The 17,609-nt window shown below is 42.8% G+C and overlaps 1 protein-coding gene across 9 annotated transcripts in view; it reads left to right on the top strand.

Moving 5' to 3' along the window:
- The first annotated feature begins 4,419 nt into the window (after positions 1 to 4,419).
- The window catches only part of SHLD1 (shieldin complex subunit 1), an 85,719-nt gene continuing 72,529 nt past the window's right edge, over positions 4,420 to 17,609 (top strand). The window contains exons 1-2 of one of the 9 annotated variants that reach the window (XM_047745156.1): positions 4,420 to 4,549; positions 14,379 to 14,560. In XM_047745156.1, coding sequence (XP_047601112.1) covers positions 14,383 to 14,560 — 178 coding nt within the window. In that variant the 5' untranslated portion in view covers positions 4,420 to 4,549; positions 14,379 to 14,382. Of the gene's footprint in view, positions 4,550 to 9,807; positions 9,946 to 11,436; positions 11,522 to 11,555; positions 11,745 to 12,909; positions 12,932 to 13,772; positions 13,865 to 13,988; positions 14,149 to 14,378; positions 14,561 to 16,210; positions 16,399 to 17,609 lie in introns of those variants that run through there. The other 8 variants (XM_047745160.1, XM_047745157.1, XM_047745161.1 and 5 more) reach the window with 8 other exon arrangements.

Raw genomic sequence — 17,609 nt, 5'->3', positions numbered from 1 at the left:
ATAGATCAGATGTGCCTGTCCCTATCATGAAATGGCGCATCATTTGTTAAGCCCTCACTGGTGTGGTGTGCCAGGAAATGGATGTTTTTCCCTAGCATCATGGAATGTTCATCAGACAATATCTCTAAAGTCTTACCATTGCGCTAGTACTGACCTTAGAAATTAAGGTCCAAGCTTAAGTTCATTATAAATATACCCTGTCCAAGCACTGGGGTATCCATTGGCAAATAAAACCCGCACCTTCATTTCATGGATCTTCCAGTCTAGTCTGGACGCTTACAGTCTGTGGGATTTTTTTTTTCCCTTGGTTATCTACTTATTGTTTAATTGGTTTTATAATATTATATGAATGAAAAACAGTAAGATGTTTTGAGACTCATCAGGTACTCAACCCTTGAACTTTTGTAAGGTCTTTTTCTTTCTTTCTTTCTTTCTTTCTTTCTTTCTTTCTTTCTTTCTCTTTTTTTTGTAAGGTTTTCTTTCTTTTTTATTAAAGCTACAGCCCCAGATGGCTGAGTAATTGGATCAAGGTTCAGAATGACAAAGACAGATAATGTAACTGCAAACAACATCAACCTCCTTTGAAAGAGCTATTTTTGGTCTTTCACCTAAAGTGACTTCTTTCTGCTGAAAGAGATTTAGCAGCAGCTAGCTCAGCTGATGGCAGAAAAATCAACCATGAAACATAAAGGTTTTATAAGATTGTGACATGACCCCATTTTCACAGCCATTATATAATCAATGGCAAAACAGCAGGGGAACAAAAGTAATTTATACCTTACTTTTGGAATGCAATAAAATCTCTACTTTGCTGTCTCTAGATTTACAGTCCCTATTTTGTTTTGATGATGACTTCAATTAGTTTTCATCTCTTATGCACTAACCAACTGAAAGTGGTAAGAAAAGATGGTCAGAGGCATGCTATGTGGCAAAGAAAAGTCACTCGAGACTTCAGAAATTTGCTCCAGGAAGTCCACCAGGAAGATAAAACCTCTCATGGAAAGGCCACAGGAGAGTAGATAAGAATTAGTTTATAAGCAAACAAACTTGTTTTTCAAAGAAAGAGTGACAGTGGCTAAAGTTTTCAGTGTTTATTTCACTGATTAACAGATCAGGAAGAAGTTACTTTTTAAAAAAAAATTTATTTATATATTTATTTGAGAGAGAGAATGCGTGTGAGCTTAAGCAGGAAGGAGGCAGAGGGAGAGGGAGAGAGAATCTCAAGCAGACCTCCCTCCATCCCCTTCCCCCCACTCCTGGGGCACAGAGGCCTATACCTGGCTTGATCCCATGACCCTGAGATCATGACCTGAGCCAAAACCAAGAGCCAGCTGCTTAACAGACTGAACCACACAGGGGCCTCAAGAAGTTATGTTTTTGAGACATCTTGGATGGATTGAGTTGGGTGATAGTGGGGAATGGGGGATACCTGGGAAGAGACTTATCCATTCATGAATATAAAATTGCTAGTCAGTCAGAAAAGCACACAACTCCTGATCTGGGGGTTGTGAATACAAGCCCCCACATTGAGGTTAGAGGTTGCTTAATTAAATACAACTTTTTTTTAAAAGATTTTATTTATTTATTTGACAGAGAGAGATATCACAAGTAGGCAGAGAGGCAGGCAAAGAGAGAGGAGGAAGCAGGCTCCCTGCTGAGCAGAGAGCCCGATGGGGGCCTCGATCCCAGGACCCTGGAATCATGACCTGAGCTGAAGGCAGAGGCTTTAACCCACTGAGCCACCCAGGTGCCCCAATTAAATACAACTTCTTATAAAAATTTTAAAAAATTTAAAAATGCTTTCTGAGCACTTACACTTACTGAGTACTTACTTATGTCACTGGGCTAGGATCTGGACTACAAGTAAATATGAGATAGACATGGTCCTTGTCCTCAAAGTGGTTACAGTTAGTGGGAAAAACCGAAAGGGCAAAGGAATTTATTAAATGGAGGAACACGGGGATTCCTGGAAGGGACTACAAACTCACATTTGGAAAGTCAGAGGTTTTCCGGAAGAATTCCTTAAAGCTAAGATCTGAAGTATGAGAAAGACCAAAGAAGAATGTCCCTAAGGAAGGGAATTGTGTAAGTAAAAAGCTCAGAGGCAAAAGAGAGCAAGTATGGCATATTTAAGGAAATGAAAATAATGTAGAGGTGGAAGGTTGGGGGACAGTGATGAGAAATAAGGCATAGGGGTCCTCTAAGTCTACTTAAGAAATTTGAGATTTAGCCTGAGGGTCAAGGAGGGGTGTATTCAATCTTCATTAAAAAAAAAAACAAAACAAGGGGTGCCTGGATGGCACCGTGGTTGGTTGGTTGACCAACTGCCTTCAGCTCAGGTCATGATCCTTGAGTCCCAGGATGGAGCCCCACACCACACCAGGCTCCTGGCTCAGTGGAGGGTCTGCTTCTCCCTCTGACCTTCCCCCTCTCAAGCTTGCTCTCTCTCATTCTCTCTCTCTCTAATATAAATAAATAGAACCTTAAAAACAAAACAAAACAAAATAACAACTGGCTGCCGGAGAGTTGGAAAGCTGTTGTCATCGGGGTGGCAGATAATGGTGAGCTGTATTCAGAAAGTTGCTGTAAGGATGGAGAGAATGAAGAGATAGTCAATAGATCTTTAAGAGAAAGAATCAGCAGGGGAGGATTTGATTATGAATGGATACAGGACAAGCTGACAAAGGAGGAGAAAAAGTTTCTGACTGAAAAGTCCAGCTCAACTGAGACAGGAGACACTGGGATAGGAGTAGGTTGATTGAAAGGTGGGGGAACATTGAGTTAAAGGTGGCTGGAGGATACGTTGATTTGACCCCCAGGAGACTAGGCTTAGCGGTTTGGGAATAAGCAGCATTAATGGGAGAAGAGAAGATTCAAGACAGTATCTTGAGAAAGGCCCAAAATGAAGAGAAAGAAGAGCTTGTAAAAGAGATTTAGATGGATTTTTTTGAGAGGGAAGAGAAAAACCAGAAGGAGGTAGTATCAAGGAAACCCAGAGACAAGAGTTTTCCAGAGGGATTGATCAAGTGTTCAATGCCATTGAAAACCAGGCAGAAATATCAGACTCCAATTGAGGGACATTCTACAAAATAATTGACATCTTAAAATGTCAACACCAAGATATAAAAAGAATGATTGAGAAATGGAGTTTAAAGGAGACCAAAAAAACCATGAAAACTGAGAATGCAATGCATGATCTGAGATTTCCTTTTGCTGTATCTTCTATCATTTTTAATGGTTATATAATAATCCAGATAATTAAGTTCATCCATTATATTTGAGTTAGTCATTTTATGAAACAAACAGGAAAGTAATTTAGTATTATTCCAGACTTTCTCTGGTCTATGTTTCTCTGGTCTACAATCTATGTTACTCTATTTTTAAAAAAATATTTTCAAAATTTATTTGACAGAGGGAGAGAGAGAGAGAGCACACAAGCAGGAGGAGCAATAGAGGGAGAGAGAGAGAGAGAGAGAGAAAGAGAGCAGACTCCCTGCTGAGCAGGGAGCCCAACTTGGGGCTGGATCCCAGGATCCTGGGATCATAGCACCAGCTGAAGGCAGACAGTTAAACATCTGAGCCACCCATGAGCCCCTCTATGTTACTTTAGAAGGATGTTTTTGTGAGATTCATTACACCAAAAAAGTGAAAAGTGAATTTATACACTTTGATTACCAATGCTGGAAGAGAAAATGAAATTTACAGATGGGAGTAGGCAGGGGGTCTGGGCAAGATGTTACTTCTGATTTTATCTTTACATTTTCCTTAAAATTTGGCCTATGCTTGACCAAACCTCAGGTAGCATTATTTAAAATATTCATCTCAAGTGAAGTACTCCCTAATTTATGGGGTCCTATCCTAAGATAGGCATCTGTAGGAGGATGTGAATGTAAAGGACTCGTTCAAGAAGATGGTGAAACGGAACAATAACCTCAGTCTCCTTTCTGTGGTTCTGCAATTCTGGCAGTTGAGGAGGGCTAAGCTGCATGCAACATACTAAAATATTTTCATTGTCTTTGATTAGTTTCTCTCTACACTTTATGTTAGTTTTTTTTTTTAAGATTTTATTTATTTAGTTGACAGAAAGAGATCATAAGTAGGCAGAGAGGCAGGTAGAGAGAGGGGGAAGCAGGCTCCCCGCCAAGCAGAGAGCCCAATGCGGGGCTCCATTCCAGGACTCTGAGATCATGACCTGAGCTGAAGGCAGAGGCTTAACCCACTGAGCCACCCAGGTGCCCCGACACTTTCTGTTTTTTTAAAACGTAAATATTTAAATTTTTTTTAATTGAAATTTAAATGTTTTTTCCTGTTCCCTTTCGTGTCCACCAAAGCATTTATCTGTAAGCTTTTAGAAATTGCCCAGACTGTCAAATGCGCAAAACTTCCCTGGCTGGGCGAGTGCCCTCAGTCAAGATGGCTGCGGTACGTTACATTGCCCTTGCTTGCCCTCAGCAAACGTGGCTACAGCGACTTCCTTTCAAACCAACTTTTCCCACAACAAATATGGCGCCTCCGCTTCCGGATGTCGGTGTGCTGCTCTGGCGGGTTGGTGAGTGTAATGGAGACTTTGCAATTTTTCTCAATCAGTTGTCTCTGTGGACTGTGGCGTGACCTGGAATTGGGAGTAGGCAGGGGGTCTGGGCAAAGCATCAGATCGTTCTCTCATAATTGCGAACTTACGGAGGCTTCTCCTGGCACGCTTCCAATTTCCTTGTCTCCCCGCCCCCCCTTCCTTCTCCCCAACAACACATGGCCTCCGTAGCCACATCTTTGGGGAAATCCCCCAAATTTTGCAGGCAGTGTGACCGGATGCCCTTCCGTTCCTCTTCTTCTTTTTTAAAAAACAGCTTTTTATCTTTATATAATTATTTATTTAGGAAAACATCTTTTTAAAGATATAATTCACATTCCATAAAATTCACCTGCTTAAAATGTCAAATTCCGTGGCTTTTCATATATTCCAGGATTGTACAGCCATCGCCACAATCTAATTCTAGAACATTTTTATCACCCTAAAGAAATACCCCTACCCATTCGCGGTCTCCATTCACCATGACCTTTCAGTCTTAGTACTAGTCTACTGTCTGTAGATTTGTCAGTTTGGAATTTGATATAAATAGAATCATTCAACATGTGGTTAAAAGATAAATTGAGGCATGTTTAAAATTCTAAGTTAATTTGTGCAAGAAGCGATTGGAATTGGGCAGCATCCAATCCAGCAGGTAGAAAGGAGTTCTGCTGAGCTGAACAAAATGAAAGACTTAGAGGCAGAAGCGAGCAGGAAGAAGGAAGTAATACTAGGCCAAAAAAGCAGGTTATTGCAAGGTTACATCTCTGTAGGGAATGGCAAGGACCTTTCTGGCAGATTACCTAACTAGGCGGCTCCTGATTGGTTGTGGAGTTTAGCACAAGTGATACCATTTTGGATCTGTTGTCTTGTTTTTTAACACTAGCTTCTCATCACTAAGTATAGTATTGTCAAAGTGTGTCCTTGAGGCATGTATTAGAACTTAGTTTTTTTTAATAAAGCTGAAAAATATTCCATGTGTGCCTAGAACACATTTTATTCATTCATTCATCAGCTGATGGACATTTAGATTTGTTTCCACTTATGGTTTATTATGGATAAAGCTGCTGTGAACATCGGTGTAAAGTTTATGTGAACATGTATTTTTATTTCTCTTGAGCATATGCCTAGGAGTGGAAATGTCAGGTTAGAGTGTAACCCTGTTTATTCTTTTGAAGCACTACTGAACTGTTTTCCAAAGAGCCAGTGACTTTGTATGTGGATAGCCAGTTGTCTCAGTGTTGAAAAGACTGTCCTTTCCTTTTCCTGTGAAATTGTTTTGGCACCCTGTGGAAAATCAATGTACCATAACTGTAAGGTTTTACTTCTGGACTCAGAGTTCGATTTCATTGATCTATATGTCCATTCTTATGCCAGTACTACACAGTCTTGATTATTGTGGGTCTTTAGTAAGTTTTGAAATAAAAAAGTATGAATCCAACAACTTTGTTCTTTTTCAAGATTGTTTTAGCTATTCTGGGTCCCTTGCATTTCTGCATGAATTTTTAAATACTTTTGTCAGTGTCTGCAAAAAAAACCAACCAAACAAAAAAAAAGTCAACTGAGATGCAGCTAAGAAGAATTACATTGATCTGTAGATCGATTTGAACCATATTGCTATCTTAAAAGATTGTCTTCTAATCCATGGAAAGACATCCATTTGTTTAGATTTTTAGTTTCTTTCAACTTTTTAAAAAAGGTGGGGGACTTGAATTTATAACCCCCAGATCAAGTGTCATATGCTCCACCAGCTGAACCAGGCAGGCATCCCTCTTTCAACATTTTTTTGTTTTGTTTTGTTTTCATTGTACATGCCTTGCACGTTTTTATTAATTATATTCCTAAGTATTTTATTCTTGTTGATGCTATTGTAAACGGAATTATGTTCTTAATTTTAGGATTATCTATTGCTAGTGTATGTAAATATTTACACAATATTTTGACACATTTTTATTCCTAGTGTAAAATCATTTGCATATACTTTTACTGTAGTGATCTTGTATCCAGCAATCTTGTTTAACTTCTTTAATGGTTCTACTAGTTTTTAAAGAGGATTCCTTGGGATTTTCTGTCCGCAAGATCACATCTTCTGCTAATAGAAGTAATTTTACTTCTCTCTTTTATGAACATCTTTATTTCCTTCTCTCGCCTCATTGTGCTAGCAATAACCTCCAAGGTAATGTTGAATAGAAGTGATCAGAGCAGGCATAATTACCTTGTTCCTATATCAGTTCCCTAGGGTGAAAACATTTAGTCTTTTACCACGAAGTTTGATGTTAGCTATGCATTGTTTGAAAAACATTTATCAGATTGAAGAAGTTCCTTACTATTTCTAGTTTTTTTGAGTATTTTGATCATGAAAGAGTATTTGACTTTATTAAATGCTCTCTGTGTCTGTGTGTGTTGTGGTGTTTGTCCTTTATTCTAACTAGTATATTACATTGATTTTCAGGTGTTAAAACAACTTTGAATTCCTAGAATAAGTTCCACTTGTCATGGAGTATAATCCTTTTTATATTTTGCTGGGTTTGATTTGCTTCTTTTCTGCCAAGGATTTTTGTGTCTCTATTCATAATATCGGTCTGTAGTTTTTGGTGATATCTTTGTCTTGTTTTGGTGTCAGGCTAATACTGGACTTAGAGTAAATTGGAATGTGTTTTCTCCTCTTCCATTTTTTAGAAGAGTTATCTAGGTGAGAGAAGTGTTAAGTGTAGTGGGAGGAAGTGGGGCCTATTGGAGAACCTGAAGGAAAGCCATTATGCTTGAAGCCTGGAAAGCAGTGGAGGTTAGAGGATTTGGCTAGATAGAAATTTTTAGGTGGTGATTAAGGTCTCAAAGGAGGAAAGAAGAGAGAGCCTTGGGCTAAACACGGAGGAAGTCCATTTGGGGATGGAAGATGAGCCACTGAGCAGGTAGGAAGGAACAAAGGCAAAGAGATGGGAGGGCAGTCAGGAGAATGGCTCCCTGAAAAGTGAACAAAGGACAGCAGAGTTTCTAGAAGTCATATGCTGGAGGGGAGGGCAGATGTAAAAGATTTCCTTTTCACTTTTCTTTCTTTCTTGACAACTTTTAATGTTGATATGATTTTTTAAAAAATAGTGTGTATATTTATTTTATTTAAATTCAGTTAATTAATATATAGTATATTATTAGTTTCAGAGGTAGAGTTCAGTGATTCATCAATCTTATATAATATCCAGTGTTCATTACATCACATGCCCTCCTTAATGTTCATCACCCAGTTACCCTATTCCCTACTCCCTTCCCCTCTAGCAACCCTCAGTTTGTTTCCTATGATTAAGAGTCCTATGATTAATATTATGGTTTATCTCCCTCACTGATTTCTTCTTGTTTTATTTTTCCTTCCCCTCCCCTATGATCCTGTTCATTTCTTAAGTTCCCCATTTGAGTGAGATCATATGATAATTGTCTCTCTCTGATTGACTTATTTCACAAAGCATCCTACCCTCTAGTTCCATCGTGTCATTGCAAATGGTTAAGATTTCATTCCTTTTGATGGCTTAGTAGTATTCCAGTGTGTGTGTGTGTGTGTGTGTGTGTGCGCATAATACACACACACACCACATTTTCTTTGTCCATTTATCTGTCGATGGACATCTGGGCTCTTCCCATTGTTTGGCTATTGTGGACATTGCTTCTATGAACATTGGGGTACAGGTGTCCCTTTGGATCACTACACTTGTATCTTTGGGGTAAATACCCAGTAGTGCAATTGCTAGGTTGTATGGTAGCTCTATTTTCAACCTTTTGAGGAACTTCCATACTGTTTTCCAGAGTGGCTGTACCAGCTTGCATTCCCATCATAATGTTGATATGATTTTATACCTTCAAAAAATTGCAAGACTAGTGCAAAGAACTCCCAAATAACATTTTCCTGATTCGCCTATTGTCAACACTTGCCCCATCCATTTACTTTATCATTCTCTATCATACACACACACACACACACACACTCACACACACACACAGAACTATTTGAGAGTATTTTGCTCACATTAGGTCCCCCTACCAATGAATATTTGGGTGGCATTTCCAAAGAACAAGGACATTGTCTTACATACTGGGTTTTGTTGAAAACGGGAGTGATTTGGGCGTGTTGAAATTTGCAAGCGAGGGTCCAGTGGAAGAGAAGTGAGAGAAGGGGTTGTGATCACTGAAGGCTTGTTGAAGGGTCCAGAGAGTGGGATTTAAGGTACAGGTGGAGGTGTCGGACTGCCATGGGAGGGACGGCTCTCTGTTGTGAAGAGAGGTGAAGCAGTAGGCAGATGTGGGATCTTTGTTCTGTTTGATAGAGGAGTGGAAGAAGTTCCTCTCTGCTGGATTCTATTTCCTTTGTCAATGAGGAAGTGAGCAGATCTACTGAAAAGAGCAGGGAGGTGTGTGAGAGATGGGAAAGGCCTGAGTTGAAGAAGGTTGGAGAAAACAGGAGACTCAAGGAGAGGGGAAGAGGGAGTTATGGGATGAGGATCTCAAGATTCATGTGGCCAGACAGCCCATTTCAGGCTGATGCTCATTCATTTTGGGTGAGCCAGCTTGTCCTAGCACTGGAGAGTGGGTAGATAAGTTGAGGGGGTAGACAGGCTAGAGTTTTGCCAAAGGAATGTGATAAAAGGACAGAATGGTTAGGGGAAGGGAAGTTTAGGGTACTAAGAAGATAATGAACCATAGAAGATACTGGACAAGGATGAAAGGAGCAAGATGGCTACTGAATGGGAAATAGAAGGGCAAATGGATGGGAAGTAGGCTGGGAAGATAGGAGCCTGTAAATTGTTTTTTAATTTTTACAGTTTCACTTATTGGAGTTAGACATTATTGAACATGCATTCTTTACGAGGTATTTTATGTGCATCCATTTCATGTAACTATGACAACCACATGAGGTAATGAGCTTAGTCATCAAGTCATTTAAATTTTTTACAGATTTTATTCATTTATTTGACAGAAAGAGACACAGCGAGAGAGGAAACACAAGCAGAGGGAGTGGGAGAGGGAGAAGCAGGCTTTCTGTCAAGCAGGGAGCCTGATGTGGGGCTCAGTCCCAGGACCCCGGGATCATGACCTGAGCCGAAGGCGGAGGCTTAACAAATGAGCCACCCAGGCACCCCCAAGTAATTTTTTAAAAATATTTTTTCTTTCTTTCTTTCTTTCTTTTGAGAGAGAGTGCACATGGGTATGTGTGAGTGAAGGGAACAGAGGAGAAAGAGAGAGAGGATCTTAAGCAGGCTCCACAGCCAGCACAAAGCCCCACACAGAGCTTGATCTCACGACCCTGAGATCATCACCTGAGCTGAAGTCAAGAGTCAGACATTTAACCGAATGAGCCACTCAGGCGCCCCAGGCCATTGTTAGAGATGAAGGTGAGATGACCTGCTCAAGGTGATACAGCTAAAAAGTGACAGCGGGGGTTCAGACGCGCATCTGTCACTCCAGACACCTTGCGCATTTCTGCACCTTTCTGCAGAGCTTCCCAGCTGTGTTCCCCGCTTCGCTTTGACCCTCCTCCGACTCATGCTTCACTTCGCTAACAGCGTGAGCATGTGGAAATGCAAATTGATCGTATCATACCCTAACTCAGAAGCTTTCATTACATTTAAATGGAAATATTTATACAAAGATGAACCAACGGATGAGTAGAGAGTTGGGTAGATGGACAGTTCTGTGATAAGGAAAATCACAGCACAATGTTGACTGTGAACTCTAGACAGCTTTAGGGATATTCGTTGGACAATTCCACTTCACGTTTGAAAATTATCATGTAAAATGTTGGGAGGGAAGAGCCCTGATTGAAAAAAAAAGAAATGAGGGGCATCTGGGTGGCTCAGTGGGTTAAGCCTCTGCCTTCGGCTCAGGTCATGATCCCAGGGTCCTGGGATCGAGTCCTGCATCCGGCTCTCTGCTCAGCGGGAAGCCTGCTTCTTCCTCTCTCTCTCTCTGCCTGCTTCTCTGCCTACTTGTGATTTCTGTCTGTCTGTCAAAAAAAAAAAAAAAAGAGTCTTAAAAAGAAAAAAGAAATGAAATTAAACAGCTTTTTATATGGGAACCCTGGCTGACTTGGATTCGTAGGTCTGAAGAATCCATAGTCATGGAAGATGGCTGTCTTTGCTCAGCAAGCCGGTTTTGATGTACAGAGACTTCTTGTGTCTGTGCCTCTCCGGTATTGGGAAAGAATGCTCACATTGTGTAACTAAAGTGCTTTTAAGAGAGGAAAATAACCTCTTCTGGAGAAGAAGGGGAGCCACCTATTAAAATTTTAGGGCAAAGATAATCATTGTGGGGCGCCTGGGTGGCTCAGTTGGTTGAGTGTCTGCCTTCCTCTCAGGTCATGATCCCAGGGTCCCGGGATCAAGGCCTGCACCGGGTTCCCTGCTCAGTGGGGAGAGTGCTTCTCCCTCTGCCCCTCCCTTTGCTTGTGCTTTCTTTCTCTCGAATAGATAAATAAGATATTTTAAAAAAAGATAATCATTGCATTCTACTTGTGGTTGCAGCCAACGGAGAGGGTCTCATCTGTCCCTCATACTTGCTTCATTCTGTGCAAACTCAGAGTTCCAGATGTTTCACAGTCACAAGTTCTGACTTTGTAAGAAACAGGATTCTGTCTTTCAGTAGGCTTGCTTTTTTCTTTTTTCTCTTTTCATTCGAATGCCCAGTTTGGAATGTATTTGACATTTAATACAGGTGATTCTAAAAGAAAAGATAGGTGTCCCATCAATGTGCTGTTTGTTTTCAGGAAGGATTCCTTTTGTTTGTATCAGTAATGGCACTCTTGCTTGCTGGGCAATTGCAAGGCTCCTCTTCAGGCAGGCAGGTTATACTGCTCTCCTTCACTGACCTATTTTTTTCCCTTCCAGGAGCTTCCAGAACAGTGTTTGGTAACATGAGGGGCGAAGGAGGAGACACAGATGCCTGTGGCAGAGGTGTTTGCTGAAACTTCAGGCATGGTTGACTAATATAATGTGTGAAAAGACACAATGTTCTTGCTTCTTTGGGAACCTTGATCCCTCTGCTTCTCTCAGAAGGAGTCAGCTGCCATCTTGGCTCACTCTCTGCCTGAACGAATGTCCACAACAACATGTGACCGGGTGTCCTCAAACAAGAAGAATCTTGCCAGGCCTCTCTGCTGATTTGTTTTTATACATCTCTGTCTTTGCCTGATCAGGTGGTACTTTGGGCTGTGCAGAGACGCAGGAGGCTGGGGAGGTCTTGGAGCTGGGTTCATCCTGGCTTGATATTTTCTAGATGAATTTCTTTGGGCAAGTTACTCTACTTCTCTCTGTGTCTGACTCTAACTCTAAATAAGGGTAGTACGGAATTACCTGCTTCGTAGGGCTGTTCTAGATAAAGTTCTTAGCACATGACTGGGTATCCATTACACACTGGATAAATGTTACCTACTCTTACTAGTTCCTTTTTTCTTTTTTAAGATTATTTATTTATTTATTTGTCAGAGAGAGAAGCAGGGAGAATGGGAAAGGGAGAAGCAGGCTTTCTGCTGAGCAAGGAGCCCGACAGAGGGCTTGATCCCAGGCCCCTGGGACCATGACCTGAGCTGAGGGCAGACGCTTAACCGACTGACCCATCCAGGCACCCCCTCTTTCCAGTCCCAACTGTCATTTTAAGAGCTGCACCATATTCCATAATTTGGAATACTGTCTTCTCCCGAAGCCATTCCTCCCGTAGTCTTCTCAACTCCGTCCATATAATCACCCTGTCGTTGAAACTGCCACTCCTTGTTGACTCTCAGTTTCACTTTAACCTCATTATCCATTCAGTTATTACGTTCTGCTCTCATTTTAGTTCCTAAATATGTTATTTACTCTGTCCCCTGCTCCTGATTGCTCTGCCCTGGGTCACATGTTCCTCCTTGTTCACTGGGACCACGGCAGATGAAGGAATTCCTCTTGCTTCTGAGATGGCCAGCCACTGGGCTGAAACCTTGCAAATGCATCTCCTGTTCAGCTGCCAGATCTACACATCTGACTGTGCAGGCCCTCTGCATGGCGCATGGCTGCCCATGGCAGTCATGATGTGTGGTGTTGGCTATAATATGATTTATCGATGACGACAATTTATGAGGCAGAGACTGGCAGAGGAGGACCCCTTATTTTATTTTTTAAGGTTTTTGTTTGTTTGTTTTTTAGAGATTTTGTGTGTATTTGCAAGAGAGAGAGTGAGCGAGTGCATGAGCATCAGGGGAGGGGCAAAGGGCAGGGAGCCTGATGCAGGACTTGATCCCAGGACCCTGGGATCATGATCCAAGCTGAAGGCAGACACTTAACCATCTGAGCCACCCAGATGCCCTTATTATTTTTTTTTTTAACAAGGAATGTCCAAATGATGAGCCCAATAAGCCACCTTTGTGGTCTCTAGAACATTGCTGGAGAGTTTTTGTTTCCATGTTGCTGTCCTTCCCAGAGCTGGCAGAACAGGAGAGGGCCCCACGGTTATCCAGCTGAAACCACAGGGCTTGTCCCTCCCCAGTTACCCATGCACAACTCTTCTTTGACTCTGACTTTAAAGTCCCAACACCCCATGCCACTGTGATTGCCCAAGCTGGTTCCACTGGTGTTTATGCTGTCTGCCACCATGGTCAGGCCTACTCCTTGCTTGGGGATAACCTTGTCCAGAAAGCTTAATGTCCTCTTCTGGGTTCTTCTCTGTCTTGTCCTTGTGTTGACCTGGTAGGTCTCTGTATTTGGATCATCCCAAGCTGTGGGCAACTTGAAGGAAGGGTCTATTACAGTCACCTTTGTATACCCAGGGCCTGGCATGTGAAGTAAGTGACCGAATGTGTGTTTGAGTAGGCCACAGATAAAAATACAAATTATCTGTAATCTTATTGTTCAGAAATTAAACTACTGAATTAATTACCATTAAAGTTAATTTGGAATATACCCTTCCAGATGCTTTTGTTAGCTATGGATCTATAAATTTCTCGCTCATACACACACACGCACACAGGCCAACACCCCACACATGATACTGTATTTTATAAAATCTGGATTGAATCCTACCTATTGTTTAGAAATCTTTTTTTCAAAGTAATATATCATGAACAGTTTCTTCCTTTTTTTTTTTTCCAGAGTTTATTTATTTGAGAGAGAGAATGAGAGAGAGAGAGAGAGCATGACGGGAGGGTCAGAGGGAGAAGCAGACTCCGCACTCAGTAGGGAACCTGATGCGGGAGTCGATAGAACTCCAGGATCATGACCTGAGCTGCAGGCAGTCGCTTAAGCAACTGAGCCACCCAGTCGCCCTCATGAACAGTTTTTTGTCTCAGTGAATATTCTTGTAGTCCTTGGATTATATTGCTACATGGTGTTTCATCTGTATCAGACATGCAGTTTATTCTCTAGCTCAAATTATTATTATTTTTTTAAAGATGTACTTATTTATTTTAGAGAGAGAGCATGAGCGAGAGGGGCAGGTGATGAAGGAGAAAGAGTCTCCAGCAGGCTCCACACTGAACACAGAGCCTGACGTGGGGCTCGACCTCATGACCCTGAATCACCCCCTGAGCTGAAACCCTGAGAGTTGAGCACTTACCTGACTGAGCCACCCGGGTGCCCCTCCAGCTGGAGTTATTAATGGGCTCTTTCTGGGCTGAGAGTATCTGTTTCTCCTGAGGAAGAAACATGGTCAATAAATAGTGAGTCTAAAGTAGGGACAAGGAAAAAGACCGTTACTAACAGGAACATAAGGTATTCTGGGACTTTCGCCTTTCGAGCTGTGGCCGAAATGGAGGCTCCTCTTTCACAGTGCCTTTTGTATTGAGTTGTTTTTACCATGGCAGGACTATGGCGACCCAGGAAGCTGCTCCAGGAAGCCAGTCAGAGGAGAGCAACGCTTTGGACTTGGCGTCCATCAACGACATAAAAGATTATGCTCTGCAGAGACCCCACCAGGAGGCAGACAGCGAGGCACTGAGCTCTGTGGAAACCCTTTCTCTTCCTTGCTCTTCTGATGTGGATTCAGGTAAGACGCAGAGCTTAAAACAGCTCACACTGACACACACACACACACACACACACACACACAAACACAATACATATGGGCTTGTGTTCATTTGTTTCTCTCCCTTTCAGTAGCCCCTCTGTGAGGAATGGTCCATTGTCTGGGGTAGAAAACATCTTATCTAAGCAGGACTGTGGGGAGAAACTTCAAAAGACAAAGCTCCCTGGTGTAACCAGGACACAGAGCTGTTTCCTGGAGGCCTTTTTTGTCTGAGTCCCTTTCTAATCTCCGTCCAGCTGCATTCTGAGGCTCAACAGGGAGAGGGGTGGAATTGCTTTTTGTTTTGTTCTTTTAAAACTTCAGAACGTGGTAATATGGTCCTGTTATAGGTGGGCCTGTGAGAGTAACAGGGGCTTTCGTATTCCTTGTATGAACTATACTCCGCATTTGGGGAACAACTTTTCTACGAGTTTCCCTGGCCAAATTGCCAAAAAGTCTATTATTTGAGCTTAATGATGATTCCTTGACATCGTTAGTGACCATCTCTGGTTGCAGAGCCCTTGTCTTCCCCATTCATTGCCTGGACCTGACCTGGAGGTCCATGGACCTGGACTCAAAGCTCTGTCACTTACTGACCATGGGACTTGTCTGTGTACTTGACATCATCATTTAGACTCCTGTTAGACTTCTTAAATTCGCTGCATCCTAAACCAGGTTGCTGATTCCTCTCGCCCTCCCCTGTTCCTTCCTCCTAATATACACATACCTGTTCTCTGAGGCTTTCTCATCTTGGAAAAGCACTTTTATCTTTCTGTTCACTTAGGCCCAAACCTAGGAATCCTTCTCAACCTCTCTCACATCCGGTCCCTCTCTGTTGGCTCCACCAAATGAATCTGGAATCTAAAGTTTTGCCATCTCCTCGGCCACCACCCTGGTCTGAGCACTCTCGTCTGTCTTCTGGTTTATTGTTACATCTCCTAACCACCTCTTTCCATACCCACCCTTGTCCTCCTACAGTTTCTTCTCAACACAGCCACCAGAAGATCCTTTTCAAACACAAATCAGATCGTGTTAGTTCTTGGCGCAAAGCTCCCATGGCTTCTCATCTGTCTCAGAGCAAAAGCCCAAGTCCTTAGCTGGTGCCCATGCCCTCTGGGTCCTGGGCCTGCCGCCTCTCTAACCTCACCTCCTACCTATCTCCTTGTCCTCCCCGGGCAAGGCCTCCACCACACTAAGGGTACGCTCGCCCTTCTTGGAGGCCCTTACCTCCTGTATCTAAGAGCCAGCCCCCGCTCCATTCTGATGAGGTTCCTTTGTCCTCCCCTTCCCTGGCTTTATTCTTCTCCACAGCACAAGGACCACTGGGCACCCCAGGGAGGACCGTTAATTTCCTTGTCTCCCCACACTGGGATATAAACTCCAGGATAGCACGTACTCAGTAAGTGCTTGTACGAGGAAGGAATGAGTAAGTGTAAGAGATATACCTGTATGGATTCGGGGCTGAACTTGATTCTAACCTAAAACTCTGTTCCCCTCTCTGCTCCCCACATGTGTAGCTTAAAGTGGGTTATGAGTGACTTTGGAACATTCCATGGATCAGGAGTGGGAGTCATAGGTGGCACTGAATTAGGTGAAGCCTGTCTTTAGCCCCCTAGCACAGTCAGTGTTGGAGGAGATTATGAGATTGCCTCTGGCTCCCAGAAGAAAAGTCAGATTGTGTTACTGATGGAGACATAGCCAAACTGTCAGCCATCAGTGTATGCAGAGTAAGTTATCAACTCTGGTGCAGTGGCGTAAATCCTGGGACACTTCTCTCAAGATAGAACCCAAGAGGCTTATAATGTGCACCTTGCACCCAGGTGAGTCACTGTGGGCCTGTCCCCTTCGGGGTCCCAGCTCTCATTTCTTTCCTCCCTGCTTTGACTTCTGCCCCATCCCTGGGTGCCTGGGGCCTTCACGTCACCTGTCAAAACCACCCAAAAAACAATCTGAAACTTAGACTAAAAGACAAATGACTAGCTGTAGCTTCAAGTGTTAGTTTTTTCAGGAAGGTCTTTGTTGAAGAAGACCTAGCCCAAAAGGAATGGTTTAATTTCAGGACTCAGGGACAGGTAGAAGAGAGATCTGGAGGCTCTGTCTTTCTGAAGTTTCTAAAATGCAGTCCTGAACTCTGGGGGAAGTTGCTGTCCTCACTGTTTGCTCTGCACTCACCATCTTCTGCCTCCAGTTTCTCAAAACCGTCCAGGGTCTTGGGTTTTGATTTTCTATTTTTTTTTTTAAAGATTTTTATTTTATTTATTTGACACAGAGAAAGATCACAAGTAGGCAGAGAGGCAAGCAGAGATAAGGCAGGCTCCCTGCTGAGCAGAGAGTCCTATGTGGGACTCAATCCCAGGACCCTGAGATCATGACCTGAGCTGAAGGCAGAGGCTTAACCCACTGAGCCACCCAGGTGCCCCGAGTTTTGATTTTCTATCTGTAAGTAGGATCCACTTCCCTTTCCTTCACTGGTAGGATCTACTTCCCTTTCCTTCACTGTGTTCATGGGTAGTTGTAATTACAGGTTCCCTCCCCCATAGCCCTCCAGAAGATTTTGCCCACCTTTTCATCTAGTTCTGACAACTCTGGGTCTGTCGTTTGCTCAGAGACACAGCCCACCTTTGCATCGGTCTCTATTGGTACTCTGATGGCTACTTTCCTATTTCAGACTCTTAACATACCTCACTCCCAAGCCAACTTACATTCCTGGTTTTCTTGTTTGCTGTTGTGTGTTGTAAGGAAATTGATCTTCCAGAGATCGGAGAGTACAGTCAAAGGTTTCCGGCTGATAGTCACCACTGGGCTTTACCCACCCTAGGACTCGCTCACTGTTGGCTACCCTCATGTGGCTTGTGTTTGGCTTACCGTATGGTTGACCATCTCCAGAACTGGTAGAGTATGGTAGGTTGCTTACAGGGGAACGGGGGTCTGAGGGTGACGCCAGGACCTGGCTTCCCTGCCGGGTAAGATAGGAGCCAGGAGCTGACCATTAAGATTCAGTCAAAGTAGCTCAGTTGTTAAAACCTACAGT

This window comes from Lutra lutra, chromosome 9 (genome assembly GCF_902655055.1).
Source record: "Lutra lutra chromosome 9, mLutLut1.2, whole genome shotgun sequence".
NCBI lineage: Eukaryota > Metazoa > Chordata > Mammalia > Carnivora > Mustelidae > Lutra > Lutra lutra.
This window is presented reverse-complemented; position numbering and strand designations above follow the sequence as displayed.